Here is an 18,365-nt window from a genome sequence, read left to right on the forward strand (position 1 = left end):
GTAGCTGCTGCTATTTCACAGTGTGTTTTTAGTTCATGAAAGTCAATTGTAACATTTTGGTCACCTTAAGCATTTGGTTGTGATAACAGACCCTCTAAGGAGTTGGATGTTCAGTTTTTTTGGTGAGTACATTTTGTTTCAATGGTATTAGGCCTGTTTTGCGCTAGCCGAAATTAGCATTAGCATTAGCGTTAACACGGTTAACCATAGGTTGTAAATGCACCATGCTAACCAAGCTAGCAGCTAGCGCTATGGTCAGCTCCACCCTCTCATCCAAATATGGTCACTTCTGGCTCCAGTTCACAAACCAGTGGGTGACATCATGGTGACTATGTCCATATTTTTTACAGTCTATGCTAACAAGTTAAAAGATATGTCCGTATTGTGTTCACTGCTTATTCCCACTGCCCCAAGTGGCCAAAAAAATTAGATATTGCAGGTTTACATGATCATTGTGTGGTGATGGAGTGCAGAATTTTCCAATCAATCTCCATGTAAATTGCGTTACCCAGACGAAATAATGTAACACTGACAAAAATAAATGCGGACATAATGTTCACTGTGACTGAAACAGGTATGTTTCAAGAAAGTGAAATAGAAATAGATTTTCAAATTGTAGAGAAATTAATGCAAACAAAAGATGCCTGGAGCACAGAAAAATGAATTCATATTTCTAATACAACAGCATGATATGTGTGCTTTGTAGAAAATGGGCAAAAAAACAGGTAAAACCTCTCCTTTAAACTTAACCAAAATCTTGTCAGTGTCTTTTTCTATCACTGTGTTATATTACCAAATCTTCACTTTAATGTGTTAGTTCTCTTAAGCATATTGAAGATAATCAACATTATTGTATTCTTCTGTTTGTGATTTGCGGTCACTGTATGACATTTTGTGAGAATGAGTGGGTGTAATAATCACTGAGGTATCCACATGATTTCCTACCTTGCCAAGTATTCCCCTGAGCTGCCGTTGCTCTGCTGTATATCCATACAGTTGGTAGTCCCAGGTATGAGTGCCAGGGCAGGATTCTCTTGGGCTGCACTGCCCACTGCCCGAGCCACCAGCTCCAATGAGTCGTGGACGTAATGATCCAGAGAAGGGGACCCCATGACCCCATGGGCCAGTAGCCCCAGGGGCAATCCCTCTGTTCTCAGCTCAGCCACATTCTGGCTGTCCCCCAACACCCAGTGAAATTCTGGTAGCATCATCCGAGTGGCCAGTGTCCACAGACGGCGCACCTCACGGATGTCGCACCCAAATGTCACCACTCCTGTTGTTGATGAAGGTTCTCTCAGGGCCTCTAATTGCCGCATAAGCGCTTGCTGCTGGTCTGTTTTAGAGGAGGAAGCAGATGACGAAGCAGGAGATAAGGCAGCAGAGGAAAAATAGGGTAAAGACAGTGATGATGATGACGCCTCTGCTCCTGTTGTGACACCTGATGCCACTCCTGAGGATGATAATGAAGATGAGGACAGTGACGAAGTTGAATTGGTAGTTGTTAGGTTGACAAGAGTGCCCAGGTGGAAGCGGGTGTTGTTCTTGATGAGGAGAAGAAAGTCACTAACATCCCAATCCTGGCAGAGCAGAACACTAATGTCCCACCAGCCATTCATCATCAGCAGGGAGTAGAGAAGACGGGATGGTGGTGCCTCCATGCTCCGCATCGCCATTTGGAAGTGGAGAGGATTCTGCAAGAAGAATGTAAGGGTGAATTGGTGTAATGGGAAATAAAAGAGGTAAGTGGTTGTGGTAGGTTTATACAGAGGAAAATAAAAAAGAGGGTGAAGGTGGAAGACAGAGACACAGAGAAAGAAGAGAAAGGTGCAGGGAAGGTAAAAGGTGCGTTTGAAGAAAGAAGAAAGGAAAGTGTACAGGGGGAGAGAGTGAGGAAGATTTAAGAGATTGAAAAATGGATGGAAGAGATATGAGGAAAGAGCCCAGGGAATGGGATTAGAGAGGATGGGATAGAAAAGAAGGACAGTTAAATAGACAAGAGAAAATGGAGGTAATAAAAATGTAAGGGTGGTGATGGGGCAGAGAAAGGGTTGGTGGGGGTCAGTTTGATTTCATAGAGGGCAGAAAGATCGAAGAAAAACAGAGGGTGGTTTTTCCAATGAGGGGCGGGTTGGAACAAACAAGAGAAGAAGAAATGCAATGGAGAAAGGGTGAAAGACAAAATAAGGGAAGATGGTGGAGAAGGAGGAGATGTGCAACATTCAGGAAGAGGAGAGAAGGTTAGAGAGCAACAAGAATAGGAAGATGAAGCATCGGAAAGGTGAAACAGAAGTAGTAGAGCGGAAGAAGAGAGAACAGAAGAAAGAAGGAAGGAAAGAAAGACAGAAAGGTTATAACCCCAACAGTAGAATTACTTTCTGTCTTAGAATTCAATTTGTTCCTTGAGAACAAACACAGTCTGCTGGATATAATGGATTTCAGAGTCCACTTACCTGCTCCCATGAATATCATTATTCACATCACAAGAAATACATCTATTTTTATGTATATTCCCTTTGTAGTTTTTAGCAATACTTAAGACCTAAAGAGACACAACTGGGGCTCATTTCAATAAGTTCTTTCACATATTTGATCCACTCCACATAATTTAATTCACACCTGTGAATCAGTTGATTGATGAGGCCTGCAGATCTATGGGTAGAGCACACCACTGGACCATGAATGCTAAAAGTGTGTGGTCTCACTGTAAGGTGCTGTGATGAAAACCATCCACTAAATGGCTAAATGCCCAAGAAAGATAGTAAAATGAGAGGCTTGATTAATATGCTCTTTTCTGAAAAATCCTTATTTCATTTCAGCAACAGCTTCACCAAAGATAAAGACAGAACAAATATCATTTGTTACACAGAAAATGGGCAATAAATTCAGTTAAAGGACTGTAGTGGGGGTTTTACATTGACAATTGCAAACATAACAACACAAATGATGATTTTTCAAACTATACTGAACTGATTTATTCCCTACCTTCCAGGCTACAGTTGGTTTCATTTCATTTCAGTATGTCACATTTTAGAGCCTCTAAATTTGCTTGAGATTGCTAATTCACAGTGAAAAATCCATAATCTTTATTTACTCTTTCGGTAACATTTAAGGTTGCAAACAGGGGTCAGTTTCAAAAGTCTCCTTGCTTGATGCATTGACAACTATATTGTCAGGAAATCAACTGACAAATGATCAGCAAAAATTGATATTGTGTAAATGTGTTATAATTTGAAGTTGCCATTCTGCAGCTGACTCTCAAACCTAAAATTTTGGGGTGTTTTTGAACACACCGAGAGTGAGCAACTTAACACTGCTATAATTACTATGTTTATGTTAGCAATGGATAAAGTGTGTAACATTAACACAATTGCTTGCAACTATGAACCCACAGAGAATAATCACCAAACTCTGCAGTTTCCATCATTCTATAGATCTTTTTTAGCGCCATTCAGCTCATTCTGACTTTTCTCATCAGCTTTGCTTCCATATACAGCAGGAGGTTTGTATTGAAAACCTCCAATAAAGACACTGTACACTACCTTCACAGCACCAAATGAAAGACAGGACAAAATTAATGATTCACTGGTGAACATAGTGGAGCTTTAAGCTGCTAAAGAGTTACATACATCCTATAGGGTTTCATAGTGACTGGAGCTAAAATGGGAGTGCATGCATAAGATGTACATTAGCCAACTCAATTTGAAATAATAAATAAGCAACTGTTTGCTAACATGTTCATGGTAAGGTGATAACATGCCAATATATGTCATGTTTACAGCTCGTTTCTGCTTCCCTCAAGTGGCCGAAACTTTTTTTTAGTGACATATATAAATAAATATGAATAAATGTTCTCTGCCATTGGTTACGTATCTCAACTATTTGTCAAGCACTCATAGCTACACTGAAATGAGCTGACACCTAGGGCTGCAACTAAGGATTATTTTCATTATTGATTAATGTTCTGATTATTTTCTCAATTAATCGATTAATCTTTTTGTCTATACAATGTCAGACAGAAAATAGTGAAAAATTAATCTTAAGACGTATGGTATTAGCGAAAATGGTTGCTAGTAGTGTAAAATATCATGCTAAAATAGGCAACTCCCCCAGTGGCCCTATGATCAGATCAGTGCAAACCATACTCTCTACACATACAGTGCACTGCACCCACAGGATTATAGCAAGCCAGGAGATCAGAGCAGATAGGTTTCAAAGTTGACACAGTCATCCCTCTAATACTTTCGATAAAATTAAATAGGCCAGATCAGGCTGCATGAGCTGCCAGATCTGCCTTAGTGTACCTTGGCACACTGTACCCAACGCACAACATACCAGTCACCCAGGCAATCAATCTGTCATGCACTTGCTTGCTTGCATGCACTCACACATACACTCAGAACTACACACTTAGAGGGCCTTCAGCAACTGTTTAATTGACTTTACAACTTTTACACAAGCTTTGCACTAAAAGTCCATTAGAGCCATCTATTGGTTAATTTCATTTATCTCATTAATCACTCTACCCGGTAGGCATACAAATTAGACAGCCGTTATTCATCTGCTTATTGCATATACAGGGATGGATTATTGCTCCCACAAAAGCACCAACAAAAGCAATACAACATGTTTTATTTCAGATTTAGAAGTACTTTTTCAGGGAAAGGAATGTTAATGCAGTCCATAGGGTATCAGACTTTCACCTCTTCACACCCCTCTCGAGGATTGGAGGATTTATTCTCAGCTGCAGCCCCTCTGCACTGTGATTGCCATAAATCTGTTACTCTCTTTGTTCCTCATGTAAATAAAGAGGAAAAATTTTGCTAGGAAGTGCCGCTGCCTGTTCTCTTACATAAATACAGACATCCACTGCTTTCGATGTACCGGGAAATCCCTGCTCTGTTGTCACTGTGCTCTCTTTCATCACTTTTCACAGCCAAAATACATTTGCTGTGAGTTTTTATGCGTAGAAAATTGCAACCCTTGCTCTATGGCAAAAGTGCTGGGACTGGCAGAATCATGAGCCAGTGGACAAATCAAATAAACTGGTAATGACTTGGTTATTGATCTGTCCTTGATTAGATGATTCAGTGTGGAAAGTGTGAAAACTGATTAAAATGTGTTTTTTTTTTTTTTTTTTTTAACAAGATTACAGAAGTTTTCTTTAATACACATATAGACAACAAAAACAAACCCTAACTCCATGTAGACCTACCCCTAGCCCTTAGCCTTTCATCCTACTGGCCTCTTTATGTCGGTGCCACTGTTATTTATGAAGGGACAATGAAACTCCACTACCCCCCCCCCCCACCCCCCCCCACCCACACACACACACACACACACACACACACACTCACACACACACACATACAGGCCTATCATTCATCTGTTATCCCTGGATAGGTGCTGATGACATAATTACTCCAATATCCTAATCAGCAGAATCTACAAATTAATTTACTAGTATGTAATTGAAAATTACATAAAATTCAGGCTTGCTATGTGTACCTGTGCCAAGCGTGTCTTTTCTTAAATCTTATTTGTACAAATGTTCCTGACAAAAACATCTTTGAGTGATTACTATCATCCTTCATTCCCAGAGCCCCCTGCCCATGGCCTAAACATGTCGTGTGGTATGAAGAATAAAATGGAAAATCGGTGTAAACTGTTGAAAAACATACAGAGACTGGACAAAATGATCATGAAATGGGACTTAAATGATTATTGAAAATACTTGGTTATGTTAAAATAATTGGTTACTTGGTTGGTTATGTTACTGTAAGTTGCTGCATGCCATGTAGAAATGTTCGTCAAGACTTCTTACAGTATGTCATATATAGCAGTCAGTCATGACTGGCGGTTCGTTTAAACATGTGATCGATATTTATCTTCATCAGTGCTGCTGTTGTGATGATTGATCCTCAGACTGTTTTGGGTTATTAGTAATTTGGTGCTCTGTCATTTCATGATGCATTGACAGCTCTGCTTAGTGGCATTCAGTATGACCCAAATGTGAGGTAGCGTATATGACTGCTGATGAACTATTTATACTTTGTCTACTCATTTCTATAAAAGTTGAGAAACAAATGGCTTCCTTCTGTGTCTGTGTACATAAACACAAACTATTCCTGTTTGTATAAATATCCAATATGTGAGAGTTGTCAAGTATGGTGAAACTTTCTTAGAATTCATATTTACACTATTAGTTACACCAAGCAGGTGTATAGTTTTCAGTGACACCTGTGCAAACTCATGCAGTCCAATACAACACCACTAACTACAGCCTCAAACATTACCACAGTTTAGTCAACACCTGTCTGATACTGTCTATAAAACATGAACATGGTTTGCAAAGGATTTATTGTATGATTTTTGTACATCACTTTACATTATACAGGTGTACCTAATAAACTTGTAACTTTGTGCATATCCCTGCCTCTATCTATAATTAACATAGCACATTAACATGCTCATCTTCTAGTTCTGTACATATGCCTGGTGACATAAAGCAACACATTTTAATGCAAAGAGCGGTATATTTGCACTCACATAATCGGATTAGGTAGCAATAGATATTTGCATATATGCTTCAAGCTGACAGTGAAGATGCTGTATCTTAATTTTACACAAGCTCTAGTGTTGTGGGATATATGTCCCCTCCAAAACTTGGACCTCATGGTGCTGAGACACTGGTCTTTCCCGGGGAGTTTCCTTTTCTCAGGTGTTTGTCTCTTACATGTATTTGCTATATTCTCAACCCTTTGCTGCTTCCAAAATTCATTACCACCGGCTCCCAAGCCACATTTTCCCTCTGCTCTGATGTCACTTTATCCATGACTTCATATTCTCATGCAACCTCATCATTTTGACATGTACATAACAAAATGTGAGGGTCGCTTGCTGATTCATTATGTTATGCAATCCTTAACAGTGAACTCTGTTTAACCTTAACTCTAAACTTTGGTAGGAAAAAAATAAGGCAAAGGTCGAGCAAAGTCACCAAATAAACACTAATGACATCCTCTCATAAGACATTCGAAACGTTTCCAGATTTTGAAAACTCTGTTTCTGAGAAATAGCTGTCAGCCTTCAGTTGGGATTTACTAGCGAAACTAGACTGAGTCAGAGGGGAGTTAAGCCATTTCTCAAGTCACACACAAGCACTCCACAATCTGTTTGTTTGCCTGCTTATTTCCTAGTCAATTTGTCTACCTTTTCACCCCCCATCTATCCACCATCCCATCCATCCATCAATCAGTCCATCTTTGTCTGATGGTCTGTCCTACCTGTTATTTCATTTTTAAGAAGCTGTTTGGACTTTAAACACCTGCTGACTCCTTACAGTGAAATGCTTCCTTGTGCACAGAGCAGTAAATTAGATATTACCCTGGAAGCACGCACGCACACAAACACACACACACACACACACACACACACACACACACACACACACACACACACACACACACACACACTCATGTGTTTTCATCACTTTAGAGGACATTACATTGACTTACATTAATTTCCTGGAGACTTATCCTAACCTTAACCAGAACCATCACGTGCCTAACTCTTACCCTTACCTTAACCTCAACATAACCCCAAACTTACCTTAAAGGGGAGCTATTATGCTCATTTCCATCTCTATATTTTCACTCTGGGACTCCACTACAGTAGCTTTTCATGATTCAAAGTTCAGAAAACTCTTTATCTTATACTGGCCCTTTATGAAGACCCTCAGTTCAGTCTCTTAACAGGTAGCTTTAGCTCGTGTCTCTTTAAGGCCCCCCTCCCAATGAGCCCACTCTGTTCTGATTGGCCAGCTTTCCAGAATCCTGCCGTGTGTAGCCCTATCAGAGCCATGTTAAGTTACCGCTGATGCAAACCCAACATTTCCTGCTTTACTGCTTCATATTAAAAGCTTTTAAATGTGAAGAATTTATAGGAAATTAAACCTGTTCCTCACCGAAATAGCAGAGCGTCATTAGTGGTGCTAAAAACTGGTTAACACAACAAGATATGGAGATATTTGGAGCTTTTTGATCAGCGGATCAGTTAGAAATAATGCAAAGAGGAATAGTACAAGCCTAAAACAGCCACAGTGATGATGATGTTTGATGAAGAGCTGCAGATGACCAGCACACCTCCAACAGGTAAACAGCTTATTTTACTTGCCATGCTGTGGTATGGAAAAACACTCACAGCGTGCCATCTCGACTTGAGTCATGGCTCAGGTTGACAGCCCCCAAAATAATTGAAAAACACTCTAATGTTAGCATTGTGGAGCAGTGAACTCATGCACTGTGTTTGGAGCAGATGACCATATAAAGAAATCTGTCATGAGCTGACGTCGGCTTGGGCTGAAAGTAGAAAAACACATTGGAAACTGAGCATTCAGAGCAGTCTGGAGCCAGTGCTTTTCACTCACAGGGATAACTTCTACAAATGTTTACCTCAGTATTTTGACACTTTGGCCATGTTTAATATGAACATTTGACATTACATACTGAGCATAAGGAAAAGCATAATAGGTCCCCTTTAACTTTAAACCAAGTCTTCACCCTAAAATTAATGATTTATGTTAAGGGGACTTGCTTTTTGTCCCCATATGGGAGGTGAGTCCCCACAACATGACTGTGTAAACAGATTTACTTCCCCACAACATACCTGGACCACACACACACACACACACACACACACACACACACACACACACACACACATACACACACACACAGATTACTATAGCTCAGTAGGTGGCAAGTGTCCCAGAACCCTTCAGCCTAACTAATGGTTCCTATTTGTGTGCTTGTGTGTGTATGTGTGTGTGTGCGTGTTTTCCCCTCCTAGGAAAGTTGTGTGTGGAATGTCAAACACACACACACAGTTAGTCTGGAAACATTGATATGCAATAACTGCCTTGTTAGTGTCACCTAATTAAAGGGGTTTACAGTGCATAGTTACACTGAATCATTTAGTGTTTGTGTCTGTGAGGGAGTGTCTACTTGTAATTGTGAGAGATTTTTACCTGCACACATGCACGCACACCAGTGTTGGGAAGGTTTCTTTTGAAATGTAATAGGTTAAAGATTACTAGTTACCCTGTTAAAAATGTAATAAGTAAGGTAACTATTTTAATTACTTCATCAAAGTAATGTAACTTATTACATCTGATTACATTTTAATTACTTTTCTAACAAATGTTTTAAACTGGACAATAAAGCTGAAAAGTCCAAAAAATTAATTTAAACCAGGCAGTGTAAATCTCACTGTTAACCTCATTTCCAGCACTGAAAGGCATTCTTGTCCGACAACATGGCCGCTCACCTCGATGTGGTCGGCTGGTCGCAGGCATGGCAGACTCGGGTTACTTAGAGCAATGCATTGATTTGATTGGCAGACGAGAGGCGGTGCAAATAAAAACAAGCGAACCAATCAAAAACAACATTCAACATTCTGCCAAAAATAAATGGAGCCTGCCTAGATGTGGAGACAGCTCCTTGTAAGCCATCCCACCCTTGATGGTGTTGCACTTAAATTTGTCCCAAATGCTTTGCTGACCCACGTTGTCCAGAAATATGCCAAAAGAAGGCATTCCTGCATGGCGAAAAGATGCATAGCAACAGAATGAATATTATATTTTACATATAAGCTTTTTACCTAAAATAATATATTTGGATGTAACCCCTTTGTAATCACCAACATTTTGATGAGTAACTGTAATTTAAGTACATAGTACATACATAGTACATATTTTCTCAGTAAATGTAAAAGATTACAATTACATATATTTTGTGATTTAATTACATAAAACCGTTACATGTGACTAGTTACTCCCCATTACTGATGTACACACAGAAAATGTCCATTCCAGTGATGAATTAAGAGTGTTTACACTTTTAACAGATTTTCTATCGCTCTCATATTCCAGGTGAAAATGATACTGATAATCTTCAGTTGCTGCATTTGGCATGAGAGTAGCTTTTCAGCTCATGAAATTTGACAAGGCTCATCTCATCTACTAACAAAAGTCAATGTTGATTTTCAGTAAGCATGAAGAGGATCTTTTCCCAACCCTAACCAAAATAGTTGCAGTTGCTTAACCTTAACCATAAATCCATAAGGGAGACAGATTGGAAAATGCTAGATAGTTATGCAACAGTTATTTTACCACAATCTATTTTGTTGTTTAGGTGTTATATATGGAGTCATGGTGCCTGAAAACACATCATACCTCCATATTAAAGCCAAATTTAAAGATGGAGCTGTCAATCGAACACTTATTTTCAGGCTTGATATTTTGAGATGAGAGGTTTCTACACTGGAAGTGACATATAAAGTAATTAAGAGGTTTTTTTTTTTAGTGACATGCCACCATTTGTGAAAAAGTGATGCTTAAATTTACAGAATGAATAATACCTCTTGGTTTAAAAAAATCATGGTAGTAGATAGATACTGGCCAATTGTTCAAAAAAGTGATAATGCCACTGCAGAATTTATTATACTTAATGATGAAGTTTCTATAATGATGTTTTCCTGCCTAGTGGGTATATTGTTTAGGAAAAGGAACTGTTCACATAGCCCAAGCTATAGTGAAGCAATTTATGGAGCAGATGAGGAAGAGCAGGTTTGATCTAAAACCAGAGAAACTCCTGAAATCGCTCAGTGTGGTCAACTCCCCGTGGACTGTTCAATGTGCGTTCACCCCTGGAATATGCCAAATACCAAAAGTGTTATCCAACTTGTCTTTCTTATGGGTGGCTCTGCGTAAATGGCTTCTTCTTGTACAAGCATAATAGAGGTCCAGGATCAAGTCAGAGATTTGACTTTAGATTGATGATGCTGTGTCTTCAAATCCAAAGCCAAGAAATCTTTGGTTAAATTACATTTGGACAGAAAATGTTTCGACCTTTAGTTGGTAATATATTATAAGCAGATGAATCAGATTAAACACATATAGGGCTGCAACTGACGATTATTTCATTATTGATTCATCTACTGATTAATATCAGTCTATTAAATGCCAAAAATTGTGAATAAATGCCCATGACAACTTCCCAGAGACCAAGGTGACATCTTCAAAGGTCTTATTTTGTTCAACCAATAGTCCGAAACCCAAAGGTAATCAGTTTACAATGATACACAACAAAAGAAACCAGCAAATTCAAATATTTGAGAGGTTGGAACTGGGGGATATTTTAGATTTTTTTCACTCTCTTTGCTTGAAAAATCATTGAAACAATTAATCGATCACCAAAATAGCTGCCAATTATTCTTCTGCTGATCAGCTCATCAATTAATCGACTAATAGTTTCAGCTCTTAACACATGTGTGTGACAACTTTTGATGGAGAGAGAGGTTTTTTATTTTGTTTGTTGAAAGGAAAGGAGTCAGATCAATATTGCAGATGTCAGCACAACCTTGGGTTAGCCTAAATGGACTATTGTGTATATGTGTGTGTGGGTTAATCTAAATTTTCCATGTAGTAAGATGTCAAAATGAAGTATAATTCCAAATGGAGTTGTTATTGTTGTTATTGCACCACAGAAAGTCCAATGAAGAGTTTTATATTTCACATTGACTACACTGTACTGTTCTGCACTCTTTCCATGCTGCTGAACTTCTGATGTATGTATACACAGTGGGATGGCGAATACCAACAAAGCATTTGTTTACTCGTATATACCTCAGGGCATGTGCTGCTGGGTATATATTGCCTTCAATCAAACATTTTATCTGTAACCTTGTGTTTAAAAGGGGAGAGAATGCACTCTCATCCTCCTCTGCCTGGAGACACCCTCTGCATACTGTAGATTTCAGCACCATGGACAGAGTCTGCTTGTGCTCTCTCCATGGTCCTTAACTTTGCGTCAGTTTGAAGCAGCTGCTGCGTTTCTCAGACTTTCCAATTTTATGCTTTGTGTGAAAATCACGAACAACAGCTTGTGTCACAAATTGTTTCTCCACTTGAGCTTAATTTGGGCTATTTAACCTAGACTGGCAAAATCAATGCTGAACAGAAAAGAAGAGTTGGTCATGCATTTGAAAGGTTTTAGGTCAGACAAGCAGGAACAAAATTGCTAATTCCTAATACACACAAAAGAGGAAATGAGGATAAACACTAATAATAAGACAAAGTGTCTCCCCCTTCAGTCTCTGTGTAATATGAGGGCCGCTAATGACACCTGGTGAATTGGGCCTTGGAAATCCACATGAACTCGCTTTACTCGCGTCTTTAAACTGTGTTGAATCTGTAAATTTAACTGCTTTGTGTTTATAGGTTGGCCTTTTGATGATCACTTGTCACAGTGTGTGTGTGTGTGTGTCTTTTCTCTATCACATCACTGTTACACCTGTGCAGACACGGTCCACTGGAGTGCAGAAATCAACAGTTAACAATAGTTCAGAAATAACTTTTTCTGTACCTCGCTTTGGCGCTTGAACTCCCTCTGCACAACGCTGACGACTGGCACATGAAGCGCAAGCGAGACGAACTCCAACTTGACAAACTCGTCCCTGTTCCGTGGAAAGGAGATCATGGCGGAAACCCCCTGCACGACCACAGTGTGACACACGCTCTCCACGAAGGACAGCGGGTCCTCGTTCTCGGTGCTACCCGCGGAAGCGAAGGAGAACGCGGGCAGCTCGCCGAGTCCGGACCCAACTGCCATGACGAGCTCCAGGGATAAATTGTAGGGCAGCAATCCGGCCCGGTTCAGAGCTTCGACCGCGAGCAGGATCGAGTCTCGGGGTGCCAACACGCGGCTCTCCCTCGAGGTGTTCTCCTCCCGCTGCCGTGCCTGGCTTTTACTCCTGCTCGCACCCCGCTGGCTATTGGCGGTGCCTCTAGTCCTGAGGCTTCCATACCCAGGCGCACCGGCACTTGTTTTAACCTGCTTTTCCAACTCCAGCCGTCGCTCCCCGCTCTCTGTCAGACCTTCCTCGGTGTCCCAGTCCTCAGAACCGCTACCGGCGGTGGCGGAGAGCAAACGAGGCTGAACATGCAGAGCCCCGACCCGAACCGTGTGGCCGATCCGTTTCAGGACCTGGCACGGCTGCGGGTGCGAGTGAGCGCACGGCGGGAGAAAGACGAGAGCGCACAGCAGTAAACATAATGGTGGCGAGACCCCGGTGCCTGCTCGAGCTGAGGGGCCATTCATCATCATCATCACCACCATCTTCATCATCTCCGCTCCACAGCTGCACCGGATGCCCCGTCCAACCACAGAACGGCCGAACACCGGGGCCGCTGCGTTGGTCCCCTTCCTGGCCCCCCGAGTGTGGCCCTGGTGCACCAGTCAGACCAGCTGCAGGCCCCGCTCCAGCTCCGGCTCCGGCTCCAGCTCGCGGCAAAGTTGTGTGTTTCTCCACTGACACAGACAACAGGCTGCTGAGGTGCGCGATTAGGCACGAGCCACGCACAAGCAAAAAATGACCCCCAAAAGTGCTGTTTTTCATCTCAAAAGATTTTCATCATTCAAGCCTTTTGATTACAGGTCGTGGGATCAAACGTTAAAATTTTACACCACATATCCCACTCGCAGAAAAAAAAAATGCAGCAGAGTGTGTAGGCAAGCCAAGAGGAGGAAATGTCGAAAAAAAAAAAAAACAGGCTAATGCGCATCAAACACATTCCAAAACAGTGAAATCCACCACTGGAAACATCTTATGGCTTGATGGCTTCGAAGGAAAATTATCCCATTATCATCCAGAGCGCAGGAGCCAAGACAACATTACTTCGTCCCGGCACTCAGGTGAAGAAAAAAAATGTTTTTTCCCCCCCCTTGTTAAACACCCGAGTAGAAGCTTTCCAGAGCGCGCGCGCTGCTTGGCTCGAGTCAACCGCTGTACTGACAATTGTGCCGGCGAGACCTCCGGCACGCGAGCGTGGTCTTCTGCGCACGTTCCAATGAGATTTAACCCCGTCTTTACTTTACCTCCACCCCTCACCCGTCAATACTGTCAGGGGGATAAAGGATCGAAATGAGTAAGTTGCGTAACACAAAATAAACAAGGACACAAACAAATACAAAATATAATATATAGATCTATTATAATTCAAATTTAATATTATTTTCAGATTCACGGCAAAGTTTTAACCTAGATTGTATACATTTGCAAGATGTTTAGAATTGCATTTACTCTCTCAACACCATCTGGATAAGATGTGTTCATAATGTGTTCAGCCCCTTATTACTCCCTTTTGTGCAGTGGATTTACTGTTTATGACAGCAATAAGATGTTTACAGCTAAGTTAATAACGAGGTTTTGTGAATAGTGTAATCAGAATCAATCTCACACCTTAAATAATGGTTTTAAACACACTCCTTGATTTTGTTACATCATATCAACCTACTAATGCCATATTTTAGTACACTGTTGATGTTTTAAAGCTCAATACAATTCACAATGTTCTCTCAAAAAAATCAGCAATGAGCTAGAAGAAACTTTTTTTTTTTATCATTTAGGGATGCTGATGGTGTCCTTAAAGACTTTCATTCTGCTCATCTATAGGTTTCAAAACATCTTAATCTCTTCTTTTATGCATAATCCAAACATATCAAAAACTTTCCAGTGTGCAACTAATTGATTATAAATTATAGACAAATTTGTGTGAAATTATTGTAGATATGGCTTGCACTGTGTGTGTGTGTGTGTGTGTGTGTGTGTGTGTGTGTGTGTGTGTACATGCAGCCAATTTAGACAAAACCAGACAGTCAACTGCTCTTAATACGATTGTTTTATTTAATCATATCTAAGGACACCCCAATTAGATCATTAACAGCTGCTGAAGGAGCGAATGTTTAACTGATGCTGTGGTAACCCACCGGTCAGAGGTCACCATTGACCCAATCAGCAGCCTCAATTTAAATAGCGACCCAGATTAATGATTGGTTAATGGTCTTATCTAGATTAATGATTGGCTAATGGTCTGGCTTGAAATGAAAGGCACGCCTACCGGGATATTGGACGATCAATGACCCTGATCGATCTGATACAGCATGACCTCAAAGGATGGGACAGGAAGGAGAGGAGGGAGAGAGACGGAGAGAAGAGATTTTGACAGGAGAGGAGGAAGAGGAGGAGGAGGTGAACAATGGGGACAGGAACAGAGGGAGGGGGGAGAGAGAAGCTGAGGTGACAGAGAGGGGAGAGGAGCATAAGATGTAAAGATGGAAGGGGGGGGGGTGATGGGAGGAGAAAAAATAGAGATGAGAGTGGGGCAACAGAGAGGAGGAGCAGATGGGGAAAAGGAAGAGTGGAGGAACAAGAATAGGTAAATGAAGATAGAATGTGTGGAATGAAGCTGCTTTGGCTACAGCCGCTGGAAAGATTCAATGATATTACAAATACAAGAGAAAGATATTTTATTGAAGAAGATGAAACAAAAACAAAAGGAGCAAAACTGAGAAGAAGACTCAAGGTGAGATTAAAGAGTGAATCTTTGAAAGAGCCATTATAGTAGTTGTTGCACCAAAAAGCAATTCCATTTTTTTTTTTGCTATTCCATTTTGCACTGTGTTGGAATGGGATATCAGAGAGTCAAATGCTGCATTGGGGCTTTAAACAGGCTTCATACAGTAGTCAGTGTTAATTCTAATTCCGGCTTGTGATGAAAAGACAGTTTAATCACACAAATGTCGAAGATTACCTCTGCCATTTGAACTGAGCTCAGCAGCAGCCTTTAAAATGTATTTTCACCACAATTGTTCTAGCTGTGTCTCAATGGGCTGCTCCATTGTGCTGACACCTCCACCAGAGGAAATACTTTTTAGGGACTGTACAAAAATGTATGGAGGGAATTGGGGAGGGGGTTGTAATTAAGCAAGGAGGGTTCTTTAATTTTTTTCTTACTCCATATTTATATTTTATTTATGCCACCCCATGTGGTATTTACTATGTAAAAAAGGGAAATAATAATTACATCAAAAAGATGACCTTTGTGTCACAAGGTTGCACTTGGCCATATGCAAACAACAAGTCCTGTCTCTGTATCAGAGTTTTATTTTCCTTATCAAAATCAAGTTGTAACTGATAGGACCAATATGTCAGTTTTTTATTACAAAATACATGTGTATTCTATTAGTTATTAGTGAATGAATGTTATCTTTTAAAAAGAGAGCATGTAAATATTTCAGCAGCTTACAGTGGCCCTCAGCATTGGTCAAAATTGAAGTCACATTGTCAAAACTTCACACAGTCAGCGAAACAGAACTCTGTGGACCAAAATGTGATTCATTTTTCATTGCTTTCACACAAAATGCATTCAGTGACTACATTTTCCAAAAACCATGAACTCCTGTTTTTAGTCTTGTTACCAGACAAAAGGGAGCAACTTTGGAATGATTTTGTTTGAAAACATGGATCAAGGAAGACCAGTTGGTGGGGAAAGAAGAGTGGCAGGGAGAAGGAGAATGCGTGGAGGACAAAGGAGAGGAACGCCAAGAGCAGTGGTCTCTGATGAGATAAAGGCCTCAGTTATTGACTATGTTGTAAACCATGATCTCTCTTTGAGAGAGGCCGGTTTAAGGGTGCAAACAAATCTGCAGCGTTCAACAGTTGCATCAATAGTACAAATTTTCCAGCAAAACAACAGGTAAGATGTGCATCCTTCAATGATAACTGAACTACATGTTATAGTACAGTGCAGTAAGTTTATATTTTTACATGTACTGACATTTTGAAATATATTGATTGTTTGTGTATTACAGCAGGATCCAAAGGTTGCCTCCAACAGACGGGGGAGGCAGAATATTTTCAGATGCGTAGGAAATTGCCATCGTTGACATGGTAATTGGCAACAATGCAATAAAACTATTTGGGACAGAGTGCTGGCAGACAATATCACTTTTGGAAATGTGAATACGGTCAGCACAATGGCACTTGCCAGAGTCCTAGAGAAACATAAAATAAGAATGAAGCAGTTGTACACTGTACTCTTTGAGAGAAATGGTGAATGTGTGAAAACTCCGGTATCAATATGTCCAGGTAAGATGTCTGTTCAATAAGGGTACATTCACAGCTATGCATAATGTATGATTTATTGTATTTTAGAGAGTAATGGTGATGAAAGCCAGGCAAACTGCACATACAGTGTGTGCAGCACAGTGCAATGATGGTTTACTGTTACACAAACCTCTCATTGGCCCCTGCAATACAGACAGGCTAATTTCTTTTCGGTATGACCTACATAATCGACTTGTGCCAGCGGAGGAGAGAGGAGTAAGAAACTCCCCTACCTTCGTTGTTATGTGGGATAATGTGACATTCCACCACTCTGCTGTTGGTTTGCTGGATGTCAGTACTATTCCAGCCTTTTTTGCTCTGCATGGAGGTGGAAGGTTTATGACCACCATCCACATGACCAGATGTCCTTATTGGATGCCATCAATGCAGGGTGTGCAGACACTTCTGAAGACTGCCAGGGTTGGTTTAGACATTGCAGTGTTTTTTTTTTCGTTTTTTGTTTGTTTTTTGTTTCAACTTTTTATTTTTCACAAATTACTATATGCAAAGATTTAGAAAAAATAAAGGATATTGAAGCAAATTGCTGCATTTCTGATTCATTCTTGTTACATATACTTTAGTACAGTCAATAAAGTGAAAAGTGTTATTCTATAATGAAATACTGATTTAGGTGAAAAACCATTCAAACTTCAAAGATAAAAGTTTATCATTTATGTAATGCTCCCTGTTGTTAGTGTTTTTTAGATCAGTGTGTTATGAGTGACAGTGTATGCTTTGTTGAGAATTGTTGCCAGTTTTATGGTCGCACAAGCTTATTTTGAGACATGTATGAAGTGTTTTAGTGGTTTGAGTAAGTTTTGGAGATGAGATTAACTGTTTGGCCAAGATGCATGTTGGTAATGCAGACTGTGAAGAGTTTTGAGAAAGTGGCTTCAGTGCTGACCTATGCTTGTTAGCAAATGAAAAGAACTGTAATACAGCAAAGTTAATTGTGTCAAAGAAAGTTTTTCTATAATGCAAATTCAGTATCACACGATGCTAACTTCTTGCCAATTAATGATCATGGAAGTGAAATTAAACGTATTATTTACAGTTTGGAGTGTTACGTTCTTCAGTCCACAGACTGATATGAACACACACACACTTAATTGTTCATTCTTCCAAAATTACTTGAACTGTAACCAAGACACTAAATGCTTTTGTTCATATCACTTTGCATGAAAACAAAACATCTCTTTATAGCATCAGTAAGCAGTGGATGTTAATCGTTTTCCAAGAGTAATTAATTTGTAATGTTTTCATATTTGTGATTTTTGGCTGAGCTGTCTGGAGGAAACAACAAACAACACATTTGTGTACAGTCCCTTAGGGAAAATTAATGCCATTTTTTTGTCATGGAG

The 18,365-nt window shown here is 40.2% G+C and overlaps 1 protein-coding gene across 1 annotated transcript in view; it reads right to left on the minus strand.

Annotated features, from left to right (window-relative positions):
• The window catches only part of grin3a (glutamate receptor, ionotropic, N-methyl-D-aspartate 3A), a 53,878-nt gene extending 39,907 nt beyond the window's left edge, over positions 1 to 13,971 (minus strand). Inside the window, exons 1-2 of the mRNA XM_044334667.1 lie at positions 12,423 to 13,971; positions 946 to 1,691 (exon numbers count right to left, since the gene is read on the minus strand). Coding sequence (XP_044190602.1) covers positions 946 to 1,691; positions 12,423 to 13,184 — 1,508 coding nt within the window. The 5' untranslated portion in view covers positions 13,185 to 13,971. The remainder of the gene's footprint in view (positions 1 to 945; positions 1,692 to 12,422) is intronic.
• Positions 13,972 to 18,365: the final 4,394 nt, after the last annotated feature.

The sequence above is a fragment of the Thunnus albacares genome, chromosome 18 (genome assembly GCF_914725855.1).
Source record: "Thunnus albacares chromosome 18, fThuAlb1.1, whole genome shotgun sequence".
Lineage (NCBI taxonomy): Eukaryota > Metazoa > Chordata > Actinopteri > Scombriformes > Scombridae > Thunnus > Thunnus albacares.